The following is an 18,422-nucleotide window of genomic DNA, read 5'->3' as shown; positions in this document are numbered from 1 at the left end:
AAGGGAGCTGATGTGCTGAACTGGTCTCCTGAGGCTGTCTCAGCATTTCAGGAGCTTAAGAGGAGATTTACTTCAGCTCCAGTTTTACGGCAACCTGATGTCTCACTTCCATTTCAAGTGGAGGTAGACGCTTCTGAGATTGGTGTAGGAGCTGTTTTGTCCCAAAAAGACCCTGTAACTTCTAAGAAGAATCCCTGTGCCTTCTTTTCTCGAAGGTTTTCCCCATCTGAACGCAACTAAGACGTGGGGAATCGGGAATTGTTGGCCATGAAATGGGCATTTGAGGAGTGGAGACATTGGTTGGAGGGAGCTAGACATCAATTTGTGGTCCTCACCGATCACAAGAATCTGATTTATCTGGAGTCGGTCAAACGCTTGAATCCTAGACAGGCTAGATGGGCCTTGTTTTTCACGCGTTTTAATTTTGTGGTCTCTTTTCTTCCGGGCACTAAGAACGTTAAGGCAGACGCCCTTTCTAGGAGTTTATTTGCTGATTCTCTTAATGTGACCGAGCCTACTACTATCCTAGGTGAGGGGGTAGTTCTTTCTGCCATTTCGCCCGATTTGAGACACGCCCTGGAAGAATTTCAGGAGGATAGACCTGAGCGTTGCCCTATGGGAAGATTGTATGTTCCTGACCAGTGGAGAAAGAGAGTGATGTCTGAAGTCCATTGCTCCGCATTGGCTGGTCATCCGGGAATTTTTGGTACCAGAGATTTGGTGAGTCGGTCGTTTTGGTGGCCTGCCTTATCTCGTGATGTCAGGAAATTTGTACAGTCCTGTGGGACTTGTTCTCGGTCTAAACCCTGTTCTCGTTCTAATGGGTTGCTGATGCCCCTGACGGTGCCCAAGAGGCCATGGACCCATATCTCAATGGATTTTATTTCTGATCTTCCTGTCTCTCAGAGAATGACTGTTATCTGGGTAATTTGTGATAGATTTTCTAAGATGATCCATCTTGTACCACTCCCAAAGTTGCCATCTTCCGCTGAGTTGGTACCCTTGGTTTTACAACAGGTGGTTCAGTTACACGGGATTCCTGAGAACATTGTGTCCGATAGAGGGGTCCAGTTTGTTTCCAGATTCTGGAAAGCTTTTGTTCCAATCTGGGAATTCAGCTATCCTTCTCCTCCGCGTTTCATCCCCAGACCAATGGGCTGACTGAGAGAACAAACCAGACCCTGGAGTCTTATTTAAGATGTTTTATATCTGCTGATCAAGATGATTGGGTCTCATTTTTGCCCTTGCCCGAATTTGCGCTGAACAATAAAGCTAGTTCTGCCACTTTGATGTCACCCTTTTTCTGTAATTTTGGGTTTCATCCTCGATTCTCTTCAGGGCAAGTGGAATCTTCGTCCTGCCCAGGTGTGGACACTGTGCTTGTGAGAATGCAGCAGATATGGGAACAAGTGGTGGATAAGTTATCACTCTCTCAGGAAAAGGCCCAGCGTTTTTCCAACCGGCATAGGACCATTGTTCCCCGGTTTAAAGTGGGTGATATGGTTTGGTTGTCGTCTAAGAATATTCCTATGAAGGTCGTATCTCCAAAATTTAAGCCAAGATTTATTGGACCTTATAAGATTTTGGAGATTCTTAATCCTGTTTCCTTTCGATTGGCTCTTCCAGTTACGTTCAAAATCCATAATGTTTTTCACAAGTCACTGTTGAAGAGGTTTGTTGAGCCAGTAGTTCCTGTGGCGGCACCTCCTGACCCTGTATTGGTTAAAGGCAATGTGGAATATGAGGTAGAGAAAATATTGGATTCTCGTTTGGTTAGACATAGACTCCAGTATTTGGTCAAATGGAAGGGTTATGGCCAGGAGAATAATTTTTGGGTCTCTGCCTCTGATATTCATGCCAATAAAGTGGTTTGTGCTTTTCACCGGGCCCATCCTGATCGGCCTGGTGGCATGGAAGAGGGTTTGGTGACCCCTCCTCAAGGGGGGGTACTGTTATGAACTCATTTTCTGCTTCACCAGTTGAGAGTTCTCCTTCCGTTCTCCCTCTGGTGGTGACAGGAGGTAGTGAGGTTGGTTTAAGTGGTAGTGATCTGCCACCTGATGAGGAGGATAACGATTGGATCTCTGGAGTATCAGACTGGATATAAGACAGCCGACGCCCTATCCTGGTGCTGGTGATTCAGTCTGCTTCTCAGGTCTTGGACTTCAGCTCTCTTCCAGTCTTCTCAAGTTAAGTTTGTTTTTTGCTAATGTTCACACTTGCGCTTGTTGGTCAATTCAGTTTCTTGTGTGGTCAGCCAGCCCCTGCTGGGGGCTATGCTGAATTTCCACTTCTATTTATCTGTATTTGCCAATTTGCCTTTTTTGTCCCTTATTAGATTGGCCTCTTTTTGCTCTGTCTCAGAATATTTCAGAGTGCTGATATAGTGGGAGAAGTCTAGTGACTTCAGGGTTAATTTTGCTTTTAGAAGTGTTGGACATTATTTTGGTAGGGTTTTTTGGCAGATTGCAGACGGTGTCTTTCCTTTCCTGTCCTTTCTAGTTAGTCAGGCCCCATCGTTTGCTCAGCCTATTTTCCTGCCTTTGTTTGTGTTTTCATCTTGTTTCACCGTCAATATATGTGGGGAGCTGTCTTTCCTTTGGGGTCTGCTCTGGGGCAGTATCAGAGACACCGCACTACACTTGCTTATAGAGCCAGTGCGCGTGTCCTGAGTACAGAAGCAGTGCTAAAAGTTACCTGGGGAGCAGGGCCGCAGAGGTGACCAGGCGTGCTTCAAGCTAATAGTGTCAGGTGTTATGATTGAGTCACCGTAGGAGGCAAAAACAGAAATGCTAGCTAAGTCCAGAAAACCAGAGAGGTTGGCAGCTATCGGATTGCAGACCCCTGATCCTATCCACAACAACTAACAGTAGCTGTGGGGGGTTCCTACGATGCCCTAGACCCCTCGATCACAGCCGGAGACTTAAATAGGCCTAAAGAAAGAAAGGGGAAATCTAAACTGCCCCAGAGCAGACCCCAAAGCAAAAGGCAGCCCCCAACATATAATGACGGTGAAGCAAGATGAAAACACTAACACAGACAGAAAGATAGACTGAGCAAAGACGGGGCCCAAGCTAACTAGATAGGAAAGGACAGGAAGGCTGCTGTCTGCAATCCGTGAAAAACCCTATGAAAATAAGAGCCAACAGACTGACCGTGAAAAAGGCCCTGAAGACGCTAGGCTTCAAAAAAGCTATGTCAGTACTCAGGAATATTCTGAAGACAGAGCAACAGGCAAAAGGAGATTCAGGTCACCCCAGCAGGGAATGGCAGAATCCAGAAAAGCAAGGAAAACAAAAACAAAACACAAATGCTAACAGGCAAAGCAGAAAACTTAGCTTTAGAGGAGCAGGAATCAGACTGGTGTCCTAGAAGTCCACAGAGAAATCACCCGCAGGGCAGAAGGGCGTCGGCAGCCTTATATCCAGTCCGTGACTCCACTCAGCCAGTCATCCTCATTACGCTCAGGTGCCTGATAATCAGGCTCATTACCTTCCTTTACCAGAATAGGGAGTTCACCAGACCTCAGTGACGAAGGGGAAAATGAACTCACAACAGTCAGGGTCCAGTCAGCGCTGGAAAGTAAAGAGGCACGGGACCTGCGGACAATGAAAATGAGCAAGCTTGCACAGGACCTATGGTCATGTGACTGCAAGGGGGCGTGGCTTAGCGTCCTGCTTTCAGATATGACAGGACACCATACAACAGCTCGGAGTCAGGCAAAACGGAGGTCACAACAGTACGGGCAAACGAGGCACAGGAGGGACAAACAGACGGGTGGTCAGACACAGCCAAAGGTCATACACAAGAGGGCGACGTGGTACCAAGGGGACAAGCAGAGAGAAGTCGGGTCACAAGAAGAGAGTCATACACGAGAGGTAGTGCAGTACAAGAGGGTCAGGCAGAACTGGATCAAAACCACACAAGCAAGCAAGATATCAGGCACACGTATACAAGAGGTCACTTAACTCAGCCGAGGGCTGGAGTATAACTGACACCGGACCCAGATCCAGTGAGCACTAAATAGCCTCCTTCTGCCAGAGAGAGGCAGCACAATTAACCCGTAGTCAAACCAGGATGGGTCACAGCGAAATCCCGTCCTGGATCATGACAGTACCCTCCTCTCAATGGGGGGCCACCGGACCCCAGGTCTCTCAGGGTACTTGGCGTGAAAGGCTCGGATCAACCGATCCGCATGAACTGATCGAGCAGGAACCCACGAGCGTTCCTCAGGACCGTAGCCCTTCCAATGTATCAGATACTGAAGTGCACGACGGACCAACCTGGAATCGACAATTCGTTCCACCTCGTACTCAGCCTGCCCGTCTACCAAAACCGGTGGCGGGGAAGATGATGATCCCTCCCCACCGGACCTCACAGGTTTCAAAAGGGCCTTATGGAAAACATTAGGGATCCGTAGAGATGGTGGGAGACTCAACCGAAAAGCCACCGGGTTAACTGCTTCAGTAATTTCATAGGGACCTATAAACTTGGGTCCAAGCTTCGCAGAGGGGACCTTGAGCCTTATATTTTTGGTGGATAACCATACCTTATCCCCGACCTGAAACACTGGACCCACAGATCGTTTTTTGTTCGCAAAAAATTTAAATTTGTCCTGGGCCTTCGTAATGTTATTCTGGACCTCCCGTCATACCTCCCCCAACCTCTGGATCGTCTCATCCGCCCCAGGACACCAAGAATTCAAACGGGAAAATTCTCCAAAATGAGAATGAAACCCATAATTGCAAAAAAATGGAGATGTACCCGTAGACTGGTTAATACGGTTGTTAAATGCAAACTCAGCCAATGGTAACACAGAACACCAATCATCCTGTCGGGCTGAGGTCAAACAACGCAGAATTTGCTCCAGAGACTGATTGGTCCGCTCAGTCTGCCCATTAGTCTCTGGATGGTAGGCGGATGAAAAGGACAGACCAATACCCAACCTCCTACAAAAAGCTCTCCAAAATCTGGACACAAATTGCACTCCCCTATCAGACACCACATTCAAGGGTACCCCATGCAACCGCACCACATGCTCCACAAACAATCTGGACAATGTTTCCGCATTAGGTAGAGCTGCCAAAGGTACAAAATGTGCCTGCTTACTAAACCTGTCCACTACAACCCAGAACACGGTATTACCCTTGGAGGGGGGAAGGTTGGTGATAAAATCCATGGACAGATGAGTCCATGGTCTCTCAGGAATTGGCAGTGGTACCAATTCCCCGGCTGGCCGGTTATGGGGAGTTTTCGCACGGGCACAAACCTCACACGCAGAGACATACTCCCCAACATCAGAGGCTAAAGAAGACCACCAGAATATTCTAGCAATGGCCTTCCGGGTGGCTGAGATCCCTGGATGTCCACCCAGAAGTGAGTCACGGAACTCCTGGAGGACCTTGAGACGAAACTGAGCTGGCACAAAAAGTTTATCCCCCGGCTTAGCTGGAGGTGCAAGAGACTGGGCTTCTCGAATCTCCCGCTCCAACACATTAGAAACATCTGCCACCACCACCCCAGGCTGAAGAATGGAGGATGGAGGTTCCGGGGGAGACACCAGATCTAGATTGCGTGACAACGCATCCACTCTGATATTCTTGGATCCTGGCCGAAAAGTGATCGAGAAGTTGAATCGGGAAAAAAAGTGACCATCTAGCCTGTCTGGGAGTCAACCTTTTAGCTGACTCAATGTAAGCTAGGTTTTTGTGGTCCGTGATTACCGTTATAGGATGGACAGCTCCCTCCAAAAAATGCCTCCATTCTTCAAAGGCCAATTTTACGGCCAGAAGTTCCCGATTCCCCACATCATAGTTTCTCTCCGCAGGGGAGAACTTCTTTGAGAAAAAGCCGCAAGGTCTTAAATTGGTCAAAGTGGCGGGTCCCTGGGACAATACCGCCCCCACCCCCACCTCTGAGGCGTCTACCTCAACAATAAATGGTTCAGACGGGTCCGGTTGAATAAGAACCGAGGCAGACATGAAATATTTTTTCAAAAACTGAAATGCTGCTACCGCAGCGGTTGACCAATTCTTGATATCGGCCCCCTTTTGAGTCATGTCTGTGAGGGGTTTAACCACCTGTGAGAACCCCCTTATAAATTTATGATAATAATTAGCGAACCCTAGGAAACGCTGCAGAGCCTTCAAATCACAAGGCTGAACCCACTCGACAATGGCCTGCACCTTATTAGGATCCATGCGATACCCTTCAGCAGACACGATGAACCCCAGAAAGGACAGTTCCTGAACAAAAAATAAACATTTTTCAAGTTACCAAAAAGACAGTTCTCCCTGAGCCTTTGGAGAACTGCCCGAACATGACCAATGTGAGCCTGTTTATCAGGAGAGTAGATTAAAATGTCATCCAAATACACCACCATAAAATGTCCAATCAAATCAGAGAACACATGATTTATGAAATTTTGGAAGACCGCTGGAGCATTGGTCAGGCCGAAAGGCATGACCAAATTCTCAAACAACCCTTCAGTAGTGAGAAAGGTGGTTTTCCACTCATCTCCGTCCCGGACTCGGATAAGGTTATAAGCTCCCCGTAGATCTAATTTTGAAAACCACTTAGCTCCGGACAACTGATTATATAAATCAGGAATAAGTGGAAGGGGATATGTATTCCTCACAGTTATTTTACTTAACTCACGGAAATCGAGGCATGGGCGCAAACCACCGTCTTTTTTCTTTACAAAAAAGAACCCCACCACCACAGGAGAAACAGAAGGACGAATATGTCCCTTACGGAGACTCTCGGAAATATATTCCTTCATCGCAGCCCGTTCCGGACCCGAGAGGTTATACAAGCGGGCTTTGGGCAATTTAGCACCTGGAACCAGGTCAATAGCACAATCAAATGGGCAGTGTGGTGGTAAAACCTCAGCCTCTTTTGCGGAGAAAATGTCCGTATAATCTGTCAGGCACTCCGGAATACCTTCTAGACCCACGGACGACACAGACACAGAAACAAGACATTTCTCAGAGCAATAGGGACCCCATTTAACAATGTCCCGAGATTCCCAATTAATCACAGGATTATGCAGATGTGACCAGGGGAACCCCAACACCAGTCCCGCAGGCAGGTTGTTCATTACAAAACATGAAATGCGTTCCTGGTGCAAGGAACTCACTTTAAGGAGAAACTCTTCAGTACGAAACATAATGTCATTCTTAACCAGTGGTGTTTTGTCAATAGCAACAATGTGAATCGGAGTCTCCAACCTAACTGTCCCTAACTTACACCTGGCTACCAAGTCAGAGTCAATAAAGTTCAATGATGAACCGCAATCCACGAAGGCAGAAGTGGATGTGGAGACACTCCCACAACAAACTTCCACTTGAAACAACATTTTAGAGAAGGCAGAAAAGGGTACCTGAGAGGTGACCTCCACGATAATCACCCGGGCTCAGTCGCTTGTTGGTTAGTGGCTGGGAGGGGCAATCCTTTTTCCAATGTCCAGACTCGGCACTGTGAAAACCGCATTTTCTCACGCGCCGTTGTCTCCTTTCTTCCTCCTTAAGGTCGATGGTTCCCATCTCCGTGATTTTCAATGTAGAACTGGCTCCCCTTCCTTGGGAGAATAATGATGTCTCGGTTTGTATCTCTCCCCTTGCCCGTAACCTGCGATCCATCCAGACGGCCTGTGTCATAGCCTCCTCCAGGGAATCAGGTGGGGGGGTGGAGAGCCAAGGCGTCTTTCAGATGCTCAGACAGGCCTCTACGGAACAACCCCCGGAGGGCGGCGTCGTACCAGCAGACCTCAGCAGCCCAGCTTCTGAACTCGGAGCAAAACCACTCGGCTGAGTGCTTCCCCTTGCAAACATTCATCAACATGTCCTCAGCCATACGCATCCGATCAGGCTCATCATAAATATGCCCCAGGGCCTCAAAAAATGCATTCACAGTCATACGCTCAGGGGCCGTGGTAGGAAGGGAGAAAGCCCAAGCTTGGGGGGGCTCCCCTTAACAGGGACATAATGACCCCAACTCTCTGACTTTCATCCCCAGAAGAGTGTGGTCGCAAGGAAAAAAAAAGCTTACAGCCCTCCTTGAAAACTCTGAATTCATTTTTATCTCCAGAAAAGGTATCGGGTAATTTAACCGGAGATTCCGGGGAAACTAATGTAACATCCCGAGCCCCCAATGAAAGAACTCTCTGCACAGTGTCAGCGATCAGCTGCTGAGATTGAGCCAGGACTCTTTGTTCTCCAAGGAGTTTCTGAGACATCTGCGTCAGGTGCTTAACCTGTTCAGAAAGAGCGTGCATAGGATCCATCACATACACAGGAGAATGGGAGCAGAGAAAAAAAAAATGGTATGGGTCAGTTATAATGTCAGAGACACCGCACTGCACTTGCTCATAGAGCCAGTGCGCGTGTCCTGAGTATAGAAACAGTGCTAAAAGTTACCTGGGGAGCAGGCAGCAGAGGTGACCATGCGTGCTTCAGGCTAATAGTGTCAGGGTCCAGTCAGCGCTGGAAAGTAAAGAGGCACGGGACCTGCGGACACTGAAAATGAGCAAGCTTGCACAGGACCTATGGTCATGTGATGGCAAGGGGGCGTGGCTTAGCATCCTGCTTTCAGATATGACAGGACACCATACAACAGCTCGGAGTCAGGCAAAACGGAGGTCACAACAGTACGGGCAAACGAGGCACAGGAGAGTCAAACAGACAGGTGGTCATACAAAGCCAAAGGTCATACACAAGAGGGCGATGTGGTACCAAGGGGACAAGCAGAGAGAAGTCGGGTCACAAGCAGAGAGTCATACACGAGAGGTAGCGCAGTACAAGAGGGACAGGCAGAACTCGTAACAGGGACAGAACCGGATCAAAACCAAACAAGCAGGCAAGATATCAGGCACAAGGCACACGTATACAAGAGGTCACTTAACTCAGCCGAGGGCAGGAGTATAACTGACACCGGACTCAGGTCCAGTGAGCACTAAATAGCCTCCTTCTGCCAGAGAGAGGCAGCACAATTAACCCATAGTCTAACCAGGACGGGTCACAGCGAAATCCCGTCCTGGATCATGACAGGCAGTTAGTTTTCCTGTTTTCCTGCTTTAGGCTTATGTAGCTCTCCAGTTGTGACGAGGCGACTAGGATCATCGTAGGAACGCTCCACGACTGCTGCTAGTTGTGTGGTTAAGATCAGGGATCTGCAATCTGCATAGTTACTGTCATGATCCAGTTTGGATCTGACAGTTTAAATAGACAAAGTGAACTTTTTTTTCCTTTGACTAGGTGCCAAAGTGATGTGATTGCCCCCGGTGGCCATTAGAATTATCACACGTGGTGTCGTTCATTCTGAGTTGCCCCGGTGGTGGTGAGCGGTAGTGCACTTTAATTTCTTTGGCTTAATGTACACTTAATTACAAAGCGGGTGTTAGGCTCTATAAAAGAGAGTCAGAGGATTTCAATCACTGTTGGTGATATTGTGTGTTCATTTGGCGAGTAAGCCTGGGGTGATGAAGGAGCTGAACATGAGTCCTGCGCAGCCCAGCCAGAGGGGACGAGTGGCAGCTATGTGGTCTGCAAGAAGGGCTGGCATGGCGTGGTGGAGTCACATTTTATGGTGTCGGCAGGAAGTGCTTGCATGGCTTGGTGGAGTGGCGACGATGGAGAGAGTTGCACTCAGCATGCGGGACTTGGTTGCTCAGAGCTGGACTCAAGCATGCTTGACTTTTTGGGCAGGAGCTGAACTCATCTTTGGGACTCTGTTACTGGACTTCTGCAATTGGTGATGGACTCTGCTCCAAGGCTGCACTATGGGGAAGGATCCTGTTATGGTGATGGATCCGGGTGGAGGAGAAGACGCACGCAGGTGGTGGGCTCTGTTGCTAGGAGCGTACGCAACAGAGCAAAGCTAAGTGGTGTTTCCCCTGTTTTGTCATCTTTCCTCATGTGTGTTTTAGTGCAGTGGTGGGATTAGTTTCCGTACCGACCAATTCCCTAGTGAGGGTTTAGGTCAGGGCGAGCTAGGGTTTTTAGGTTCCTGTTGCACGCCCGGTGCGGAACAGGCATAGGGAACATTAGGAGTGCAGGGACACTGGCTCAGGGGAGCTCAGAAGGTCTCCACTTCCCTATTCCCTATCGCAGGGCCCACCATTGTTAATGTTACCCAGGTTCCCCTTTATTATTTAAATTCGCCTTACTGGAGGCGGTGTTTCCAGACTTGTATATACGTGTAATGTCTAAATTCGCCAGTTGGAGGCGGTGTATCCAGCTGCATGTGTTTATTATTTAAATTTGCCCCACTGGAGGCGGTGTATCCAGGGTCACGTGTGTCATATGGGTTTGCCTTGCCGTACTCGCTGCGTCCAGACACACGTGACCGTGACAGTTACCAACCTCTCTGGTTTTCTGAGACTTAGCTTGTTGTTTTATTTCCTCCTCGGTGACCCATTCATAACAGTGGCCACTTACCTATACACCGGGGATGATTATCCCATTGTCCGTATTCTGCCCGGTCACACATGTAATCTTATGTAATGGACGGCGCTGCATTATCTGCTCTATCTCTGGAGCAGGTGGTAGTCGTCTACGACCACGTATTAGATATATGTATAAGATATATACAGCGGGCACTCACCTATACACTGGGTATGATTATCCCACAGGTTCTGTTTCAGCTCAGTCACACATGTAATCTTATGTAATGGACGGCGCTGCATTATCTGCTCTATCTCTGGAGCAGGTGGCAGTCGTCTACGACCACGTATTAGATATATGTATAAGATATATAGAGCGGGCACTCACCTATACACTGGGTATGATTATCCCACAGGTTCTGTTTCAGCTCAGTCACACATGTAATCTTATGTAATGGACGGTGCTGCATTATCTGCTCTATGTCTGGAGCAGTCGGTTGTCGTCTACGACCACGTATTACATATATGTAAAGCATATATACAGCGGGCACTCACCTATACACCGGGGATGATTATCCCACTGTCCTTATTCTGCCCGGTCACACATGTAATCTTATGTAATGGATGGCGCTGCATTATCCGCTCTATGTCTGGAGCAGTCGGTTGTCGCCCATGACCACGTATTACATATATGTATAGGATATATACAGTGTGCACTCACCTAGAAACTGGGGATGATTATCCCACTGGGTCTTTTTTTGCCTGGTCCCACATGTAATTTCCTCTTATTTAAGGGACGGTGTTGCATTTTCCCCTCTATGTCTGGATTAGGCGGTTGTCGTCCACGACCACGTATTACATATACAGTTGTGATCAAAAGTTTACATACCCCTGTAGATTGACAATAAATGGCTTCACCCAACCTCTAACCATGAGTGGAGAGAGTTTTGGTGTTATCATTCATATTCTCTGAAAAAAGGCCAAAAAAGCAAAAATTCCGCTGGGGTATGTAAACTTTTGAGCCCAACTGTACAGTATGTATAGGATATATACTGTATAGGGGGCACTCACCTGCACACTGGGGAGGATTATCCCACTGGTCCTTATTCTGCCGGGCCACACATGTAATCCGATCATACAATGGTCGGTATCCAGTTTTACATCTCACTGATACAGATTCCCACACATTATAATAAGTTTTCTCTCCTAATATCGTGAACATGTCGGTATTTTCCGGCTTCTTACACTGAGCTGTGGGATAAAAGTGATAAATATTAGTGTAATTACACAGACCCCACAACATGCACATAAGTACCAGACCCCAGTACTCACCTGTCCTGACTAGATGTGCCCCTGATATCACATGTATAGGTGTTAGGTGTCACCACACCGCGACTAACCCGAGTGCCAATTTGGCCCGTGATGGTGAAGCCAGAGTTTTGAATTCTGTGACGCGTGTCACTTTATGCTTTGTTACCTCTGGACTGTTTCAATGGATCGCAGTAATTCTGAAATTGTTTTTACTTCATGACACATTTGTCTTTATGTTGATGAAAATTTGTAAAAAATTGGATTTTCATCATTTGAAATTTTATACTCTTAAACCAGATAGTCATCCCACAGAAGAGCGTAATAAGTAACATTTCCCAGAAGTCTACTGTATGGCAGCAATTGTTCAAGGTAATTTTATTTTTTCTTTTAACCCTTTCCCGACACGTTTCCGTAAACAGCGGTATTAGTACGGCGCACTGATGGCGCGGCCTCACGCTGAGCGCCATGGCGATAACGTGCGAGTGTCAGCTGACACCCCATAGCAATGCGCACTAATGGTGCTAGCACCTATGGTGGACATTTAACCCCCTCTAATGCCGCTGTCAGTAGTGACAGCGGCATATAGGAGCATCGCCAGGCAGGGGGTCCCTGCCCGCTTCCATCAGTACAACGCGATGCTCCGTGGGGTCCTTCTGGGTGCTGCAGGGAAGGTGGCTAGTGACCGCTTGCTGAGAGCAGGACCTGAGACGACTCCTTCCCTGACAGATCCTGATCTGATACTCTGAGTAATATAGTAATGTCACATCCTGGGACAACGTAAAAAGTAAAAATATAATATATTACAAAGTGTAAAAATATTTTTTTTAATTCTAAATAAAGAAAAAAATATATTTTTCAAATAAATACATTTATGCAAAAAAATAAATAAAAGTACACATTTGGCATCGCTGTGTCCGTAACGATCCGCTCTATAAAACTGTCCCATTAGTTTATCCCTTCAGTGAATACCGTAAGAAAAACAAAACAGGCAAAACACAATGCTTTATCATCATACTGCCGAACAAAAAGTGCAATAAAACGTGGTCAAAAAGACGGATATAAATAAACATGGTACCTGTCAGGCTGCACTATGCAACTAAATGCACGCTCCACTAGATGGCAGTAGGGTGGAGGGAGTGCTGCAAAGCTGCCTAACCTGCAGTGCTGCAGTGAGGTTACCACCAGGTGGCAGCAGAATAGTCAAACAAGCCGGGTCGATATCAGTCAGTAGCGCAGTACCAAAGGAATAAACAAACACAGAATCTGAGACAAGCCAAAAAGGTCAGTACTGGTCAGGAGTGGAAATACCAAAAACACGAGACAAAAAAGCAGGTCAGGGTCCAAGCAGACTCAAGTACCGTGAAGTCCAAACACAAAGGGGGAACACAGAGTTGGGACAGGGAGAGAGGAATAAACAGACATGGGCACAGACAACTAAGGCAGCAGGACAAATCAGGGTGTAAGCAGAGTCAGCAACTCTTGCCGTAGGCAGAAACTATAACTGACACGCAGGATGCATCGGAAATAAATAGCAAGCTTGAAACCAGATTGAGGCTGAGAAAAGCTAACCCCTGACATGACCAGACCGGGAAAAGGGGAAGGCACAACTCAAAACCCCATCAGGATCATGACAGTACCGCTGAAAATGTCATCTTGTCCCGCAAAACACAAGCCGCCATCATCAGCAGAAAAATTAAAAAATTACTGTAACTTGGGTGTAACCCATATGATAGGTGAAAAGCCTGTTACATTTTGGTCTGAAAATGGATAATTTTAAGAGATAATGATAATGTTTCATTAACAGTGGTCTTGGCTTTATACTAGCCTGTATACAGTGCCTTGCGAAAGTATTCGGCCCCTGGAACTTTTCAACCTTTTCCCACATATCATTTTTGTGGAAATTCAAAACTGAAAAGTGGGGCGTGCAATATTATTCGGCCCCTGTATCTTAATACTTTGTTGCGCCACCTTCTGCTGCGATTACAGCTGCAGTCACTTGGGGTATGTCTCTATCAGTTTTGTACATCAGGAGACTGAAATTCTCGCCCATTCTTCCTTGGCGAACAGCTCGAGCTCAGTGAGGTTGGATGGAGATCGTTTGTGAACAGCAGTTTTCAGCCCTTTCCACAGATTCTCGATTGGATTCAGGTCTGGACTGTGACTTGGCCATTCTAACACCTGGATACGTTTATTTGTGAACCTGTCATGGTCACGTGTGTCTGGACGCAGCGAGTACCGCAAGGCGAACCCATATGACACATGTGACCCTGGATACATGGCCTCCAGTGGGGCGAATGTAAATAATAAACACGTGCAGCTGGATACACCGCCTCAAACTGGCGAATTTAGACATTACACGTATATACAAGTCAGGAAACCCCGCCTCCAGTAAGGTGAATTTAAACAATAAGGGAAACCTGGGAAACAATAACAATGGTGGGCCCTGCGATAGGGAATAGGGAAGTGGAGACCTCCTGAGCTCCCCTGAGCCAGTGTCCCTGCACTCCTACCGTTCCCTCCCTATGCCGGTTCCGCACCGGGCGCGCAACAGGAACCTAAAAACCCTAGCTCGGCCTTACCTAAACCCTCACTAGGGAATTGGTCGGTGCGGAAACTAATCCCACCACTGCACTAAAACACACATGAGGAAAGATGACCAAACAAGGGAAACACCACTTAGCTTTGCTCTGTTGCGTACGCTCCTAGCAACAGAGCCCACCACCTGCGCGCATCTTCTCCTCCATCCGGATCCATCACCATAACTGGATCCTTCACCATAGTGCAGCCTCGGAGCAGAGTCCACCACCAATTGCAGAAGTCCAGTAACAGAGTCCCAAAGATGAGTTCAGCTCCTGCCCAAAAAGTCAAGCATGCTTGAGTCCAGCTCTCAGCAATCTAGTCCCGCATGCTGAGTGCAACTCTCTCCATAGTCGCCACTCCACCAAGCCATGCAAGCACTTCCTGCCGACACCATAAACTGTGACTCCACCACGCCATGCCAGCCCTTCTTGCAGACCACATAGCTGCCACTCGTCCCCTCTGGCTGGGCTGCGCAGGACTCATGTTCAGCTCCTTCATCACCCCAGGCTTACTCACCAAATGAACACACAATATCACCAACAGTGATCAAACACACCTGGCACTCTTTTATAGAGCCTAACACCTGTTTTGTAATTAAGTGCACTAACGCTCACCACCACCGGGGCAACTCAGAATGAACGACACCACGTGTGATAATTCTATTGGCCACCGGGGGCAATCACATCACTTTGTCACCTAGCCAAAGGAAAAAAAGTTCACTTATCCATTTAACTTGTCAGATCCAGCCTGGATCATGACAGAACTATTCCATGGTAGATTTTGCTTCATGTTTGGGATCATTATCTTGTTGGATGACAAATCTCCGTCCCAGTCTCAGGTCTTTTGCAGACTCCAACAGGTTTTCTTCAAGAATGGTCCTGTATTTGGCTCCATCCATCTTCCCATCAATTTTAACCATTTTCCCTGTCCCTGCTAAAGAAAAGCTGGCCCAAACCATGATGCTGCCACCACCGTGTTTGACAGTGGGGATGGTGTGTTCAGGGTGATGAGCTGTGTTGCCTTTACGCCAAATATATCGTTTGGCATTGTTGCCAAAAAGTTCTACTTTGGTTTCATCCGACCACACCACCTTCTTCCACATGTTTGCTGTGTCTCCCAGGTGGCTTGTTGCAAACTTTAATCGACACTTTTTATGGATATCTTTGAGAAATGGCTTCCTTCTTGCCACTCTTCCATAAAGGCCAGATTTGTGCACTGTACGACTGATTGTTGTCCTATGGACAGACTGTCCCACCTCAGCTGTAGATCTCTGCAGTTCATCCAGAGTGATCATGGGCCTCTTGGCTGCATCTCTGATCAGTCTTCTCCTTGTTTGAGATAAAAGTTTAGAGGGACGGCCGGGTCTTGGTAGATTTGCAGTGGGATGATACTCCTTCCATTTCAATATGATCGCTTGCACAGTGTTCCTTGGGATGTTTAAAGTTTTGGAAATCATTTTGTATCCAAATCCGGCTTTAAACTTCTCCACAACAGTATCACGGACCTGCCTGTGGTGTTCCTTGGTCTTCATGATCCTCTCTGTGCTTCAAACAGAACCCTGAGACTATCACAGAGCAGGTGCATTTATACGGAGACTTGATTACACACAGGTGGATTATATTTATCATCATTAGCCATTTAGGACAACATTGGATCATTCAGAGATCCACAATGAACTTCTGGAGTGAGTTTGCTGCACTGAAAGTAAAGGGGCCGAATAATATTGCACGTCCCACTTTTCAGTTTTTGTATTTCCACAAATAACCAATAAATTTCGTTCAACTTCACAATTGTGTCCCACTTGTTGTTGATTCTTCACCAAAAATTTACATTTGGTATCTTTATGTTTGAAGCATGATATGTGGGAAAAGGTTGAAAAGTTCCAGGGGGCCGAATACTTTAATGGTAGTTTTATAAGCTATTGTCTATTCAAGACTACCTTTACAAGAAACTGATACTCGGTGTCAATCAGTGGTCCCCGTCTTTTGACCTACTAATACCGGTATTCTTTGTGAAAAAATACCCTTTGATGGTCCTTCTCCTGTGGGTGTTTATTGTGCAGGATTTATGCTGCTTTGTTTGTTTTTGCACATGCACTTTATGTGGTTTTAGATATTCTGAATAAAGTATATTAGTTTAATACACTACTCCAATACTCTATCCTCGAGCTGAGTATAAGCTTTTTTATTTTATCATGGCCATGCATGGGATTGTCCTAGTAGTGGAGAACTTCTTTACTTGCATCTGCACATGCTTGACTCACAGCATTTGAGCTACTGGAGGAAGGATACAGTGGCAGAAAAATGTAAAGAGAGCCAGGAGTTACTTTACCTGTACACCACGGATGATTATCCCACTGGTCATTAATCTGCCCGATCACACATGTAATCTCCTCTTATGTAATGGACTGTGCTGGATTATCTGCTCTATGTCTGGAGCAGTTGGTTGTCGTCCACGACCATATATTACATATTTGTATAGGATATAACAGCGGACTCTCATCTATACACCGGGGATGATTATCCCACCTTATTCTGCCCAGTCACACATGTAATCTTATGTAATGGATGGCGCTGTATTATTTGCTCTATGTCTGGAGCAGTTGGTTGTCGTCCACGACCATGCATTACATCTATGTATATATAGGTTATATAGAGTGGGCTCTCGCCTATACACCAGGGATGATTTTCCCACTGATCCTTATTCTGCCCGGTCACACATGTAATCTAATGTAATGAACAGTGCTACATTATCTTCTCTGTGTCTGGAGCAGTCGGTTGTCGTCCATGACCACGTATTACATCTATGTATATATAGGTTACATAGAGTGGGCTCTCACCTATACACTGGGGATGATTATCCCACTGGTTCCTATCCTGCCTGGTCACATATGTAATCTCCTCTTATATAATGGACGGCGCTGCATTATTTGCTCTATGTCTGGAACAGTCGGTTGTCGTCCACGACCATGTATTACATCTATGTATGTATAGGTTATATAGAGTGGGCTCTCACCTATACACCAGGGATGATTTTCCTACTTATCCTTATTCTGCCCAGTGACACACGTAATCTTATGTAATGGACAGTGCTACATTATCTGCTCTGTGTCTGGAGCAGTTGGTTGTCGTCCATGACCATATATTACATATATGTAGAGTATATATACAGCGGGTACTCACCTATACACTGGGTATGATTATCCCACTGGTCCTAATTCTGCCCGATCACACATGTAATCTTCTCTTATGTAATGGACAGTGCTGCATTATTTGCTCTTTATCTGGAGCAGTCGGTTGTCGTCCATGACCATGTATTACATAAATGTATAGGATATATACAGTGGGCACTCACCTTTACACCGGGGAGGATTATCCCACTGGTCCTTATTCTGCCCGGTCACACATGTAATCCACTCATGCAATGGTCGGTATCCAGTTATGCATCGCACTGATACAGATTCCCACACATTATAATAAATTTTCTCTCCTAATATTGTGAACGTTTTGGTATTTTCCGGCTTCTTACACTGAGCTGTGGGGTAAAAGTGATATTATTAGTATAATTACACAGATTCGACCCCACTAATAAACGTATAACTATGAAAGAATAACATTACAATATAATTTTTAAAAAGCAGAAAGTGTTAAAAATTAAAAAAATGCTTAAAAGGGGGATGAAAAATATTGTTGTGTGGGGGTGTACTAAACGTATTCTGAAAAAAATCCACTTAAAAATTTTGATCAAAATCTTTGTGTTCACATAGTCCAAGCAGCAGCTATCCAAAAAAAAAAGGCACATTGATGTTGATGAAGAGACCTTGGACATTGAAAATGAGACACTGATAACATTGGCGGAAGCGAATCCGTCCATATGGGATCAAAGTGACAGTCCGCACAATGATCTTACTAAAAACCGGAGGTTGTGGGAGAAGATAATTTGCGAGTTGGACCCTCGGTATCTGCAGAAGTCCGCCTCCTCTCAAAAAAAAATTGGTAATTAACACTCAACTTAAATTGTTTTACAATGTTCAGTAAAAAGATAAAGAGAAATAGTTTTTTGGTGGTTTTGTATTTTTTATTGTAGCCGATGCAGTCCATACCCGGTGGAGATCCATTAGAGATAGATTTGTCCGGGACTACCGGAACAG

General features: G+C 46.3%; 1 protein-coding gene across 1 annotated transcript in view; it reads right to left on the bottom strand.

The window, feature by feature from the left end:
- The window catches only part of LOC141074884 (receptor-type tyrosine-protein phosphatase T-like), a 336,227-nt gene that overhangs the window by 238,986 nt on the left and 78,819 nt on the right, over positions 1-18,422 (bottom strand). Inside the window, exons 5-6 of the mRNA XM_073562192.1 lie at positions 17,627-17,806; positions 11,453-11,632 (exon numbers count right to left, since the gene is read on the bottom strand). Coding sequence (XP_073418293.1) covers positions 11,453-11,632; positions 17,627-17,806 — 360 coding nt within the window. The remainder of the gene's footprint in view (positions 1-11,452; positions 11,633-17,626; positions 17,807-18,422) is intronic.

Source organism: Dendrobates tinctorius, unplaced genomic scaffold, assembly GCF_039654945.1.
Source record: "Dendrobates tinctorius isolate UK_male_01 unplaced genomic scaffold, ASM3965494v1 ptg000342l, whole genome shotgun sequence".
In the NCBI taxonomy this organism is placed as follows: Eukaryota; Metazoa; Chordata; class Amphibia; order Anura; family Dendrobatidae; genus Dendrobates; species Dendrobates tinctorius.
The sequence above is the reverse complement of the archived record's forward strand: the minus strand, read 5'-3'. Positions and strand labels throughout refer to the sequence as shown.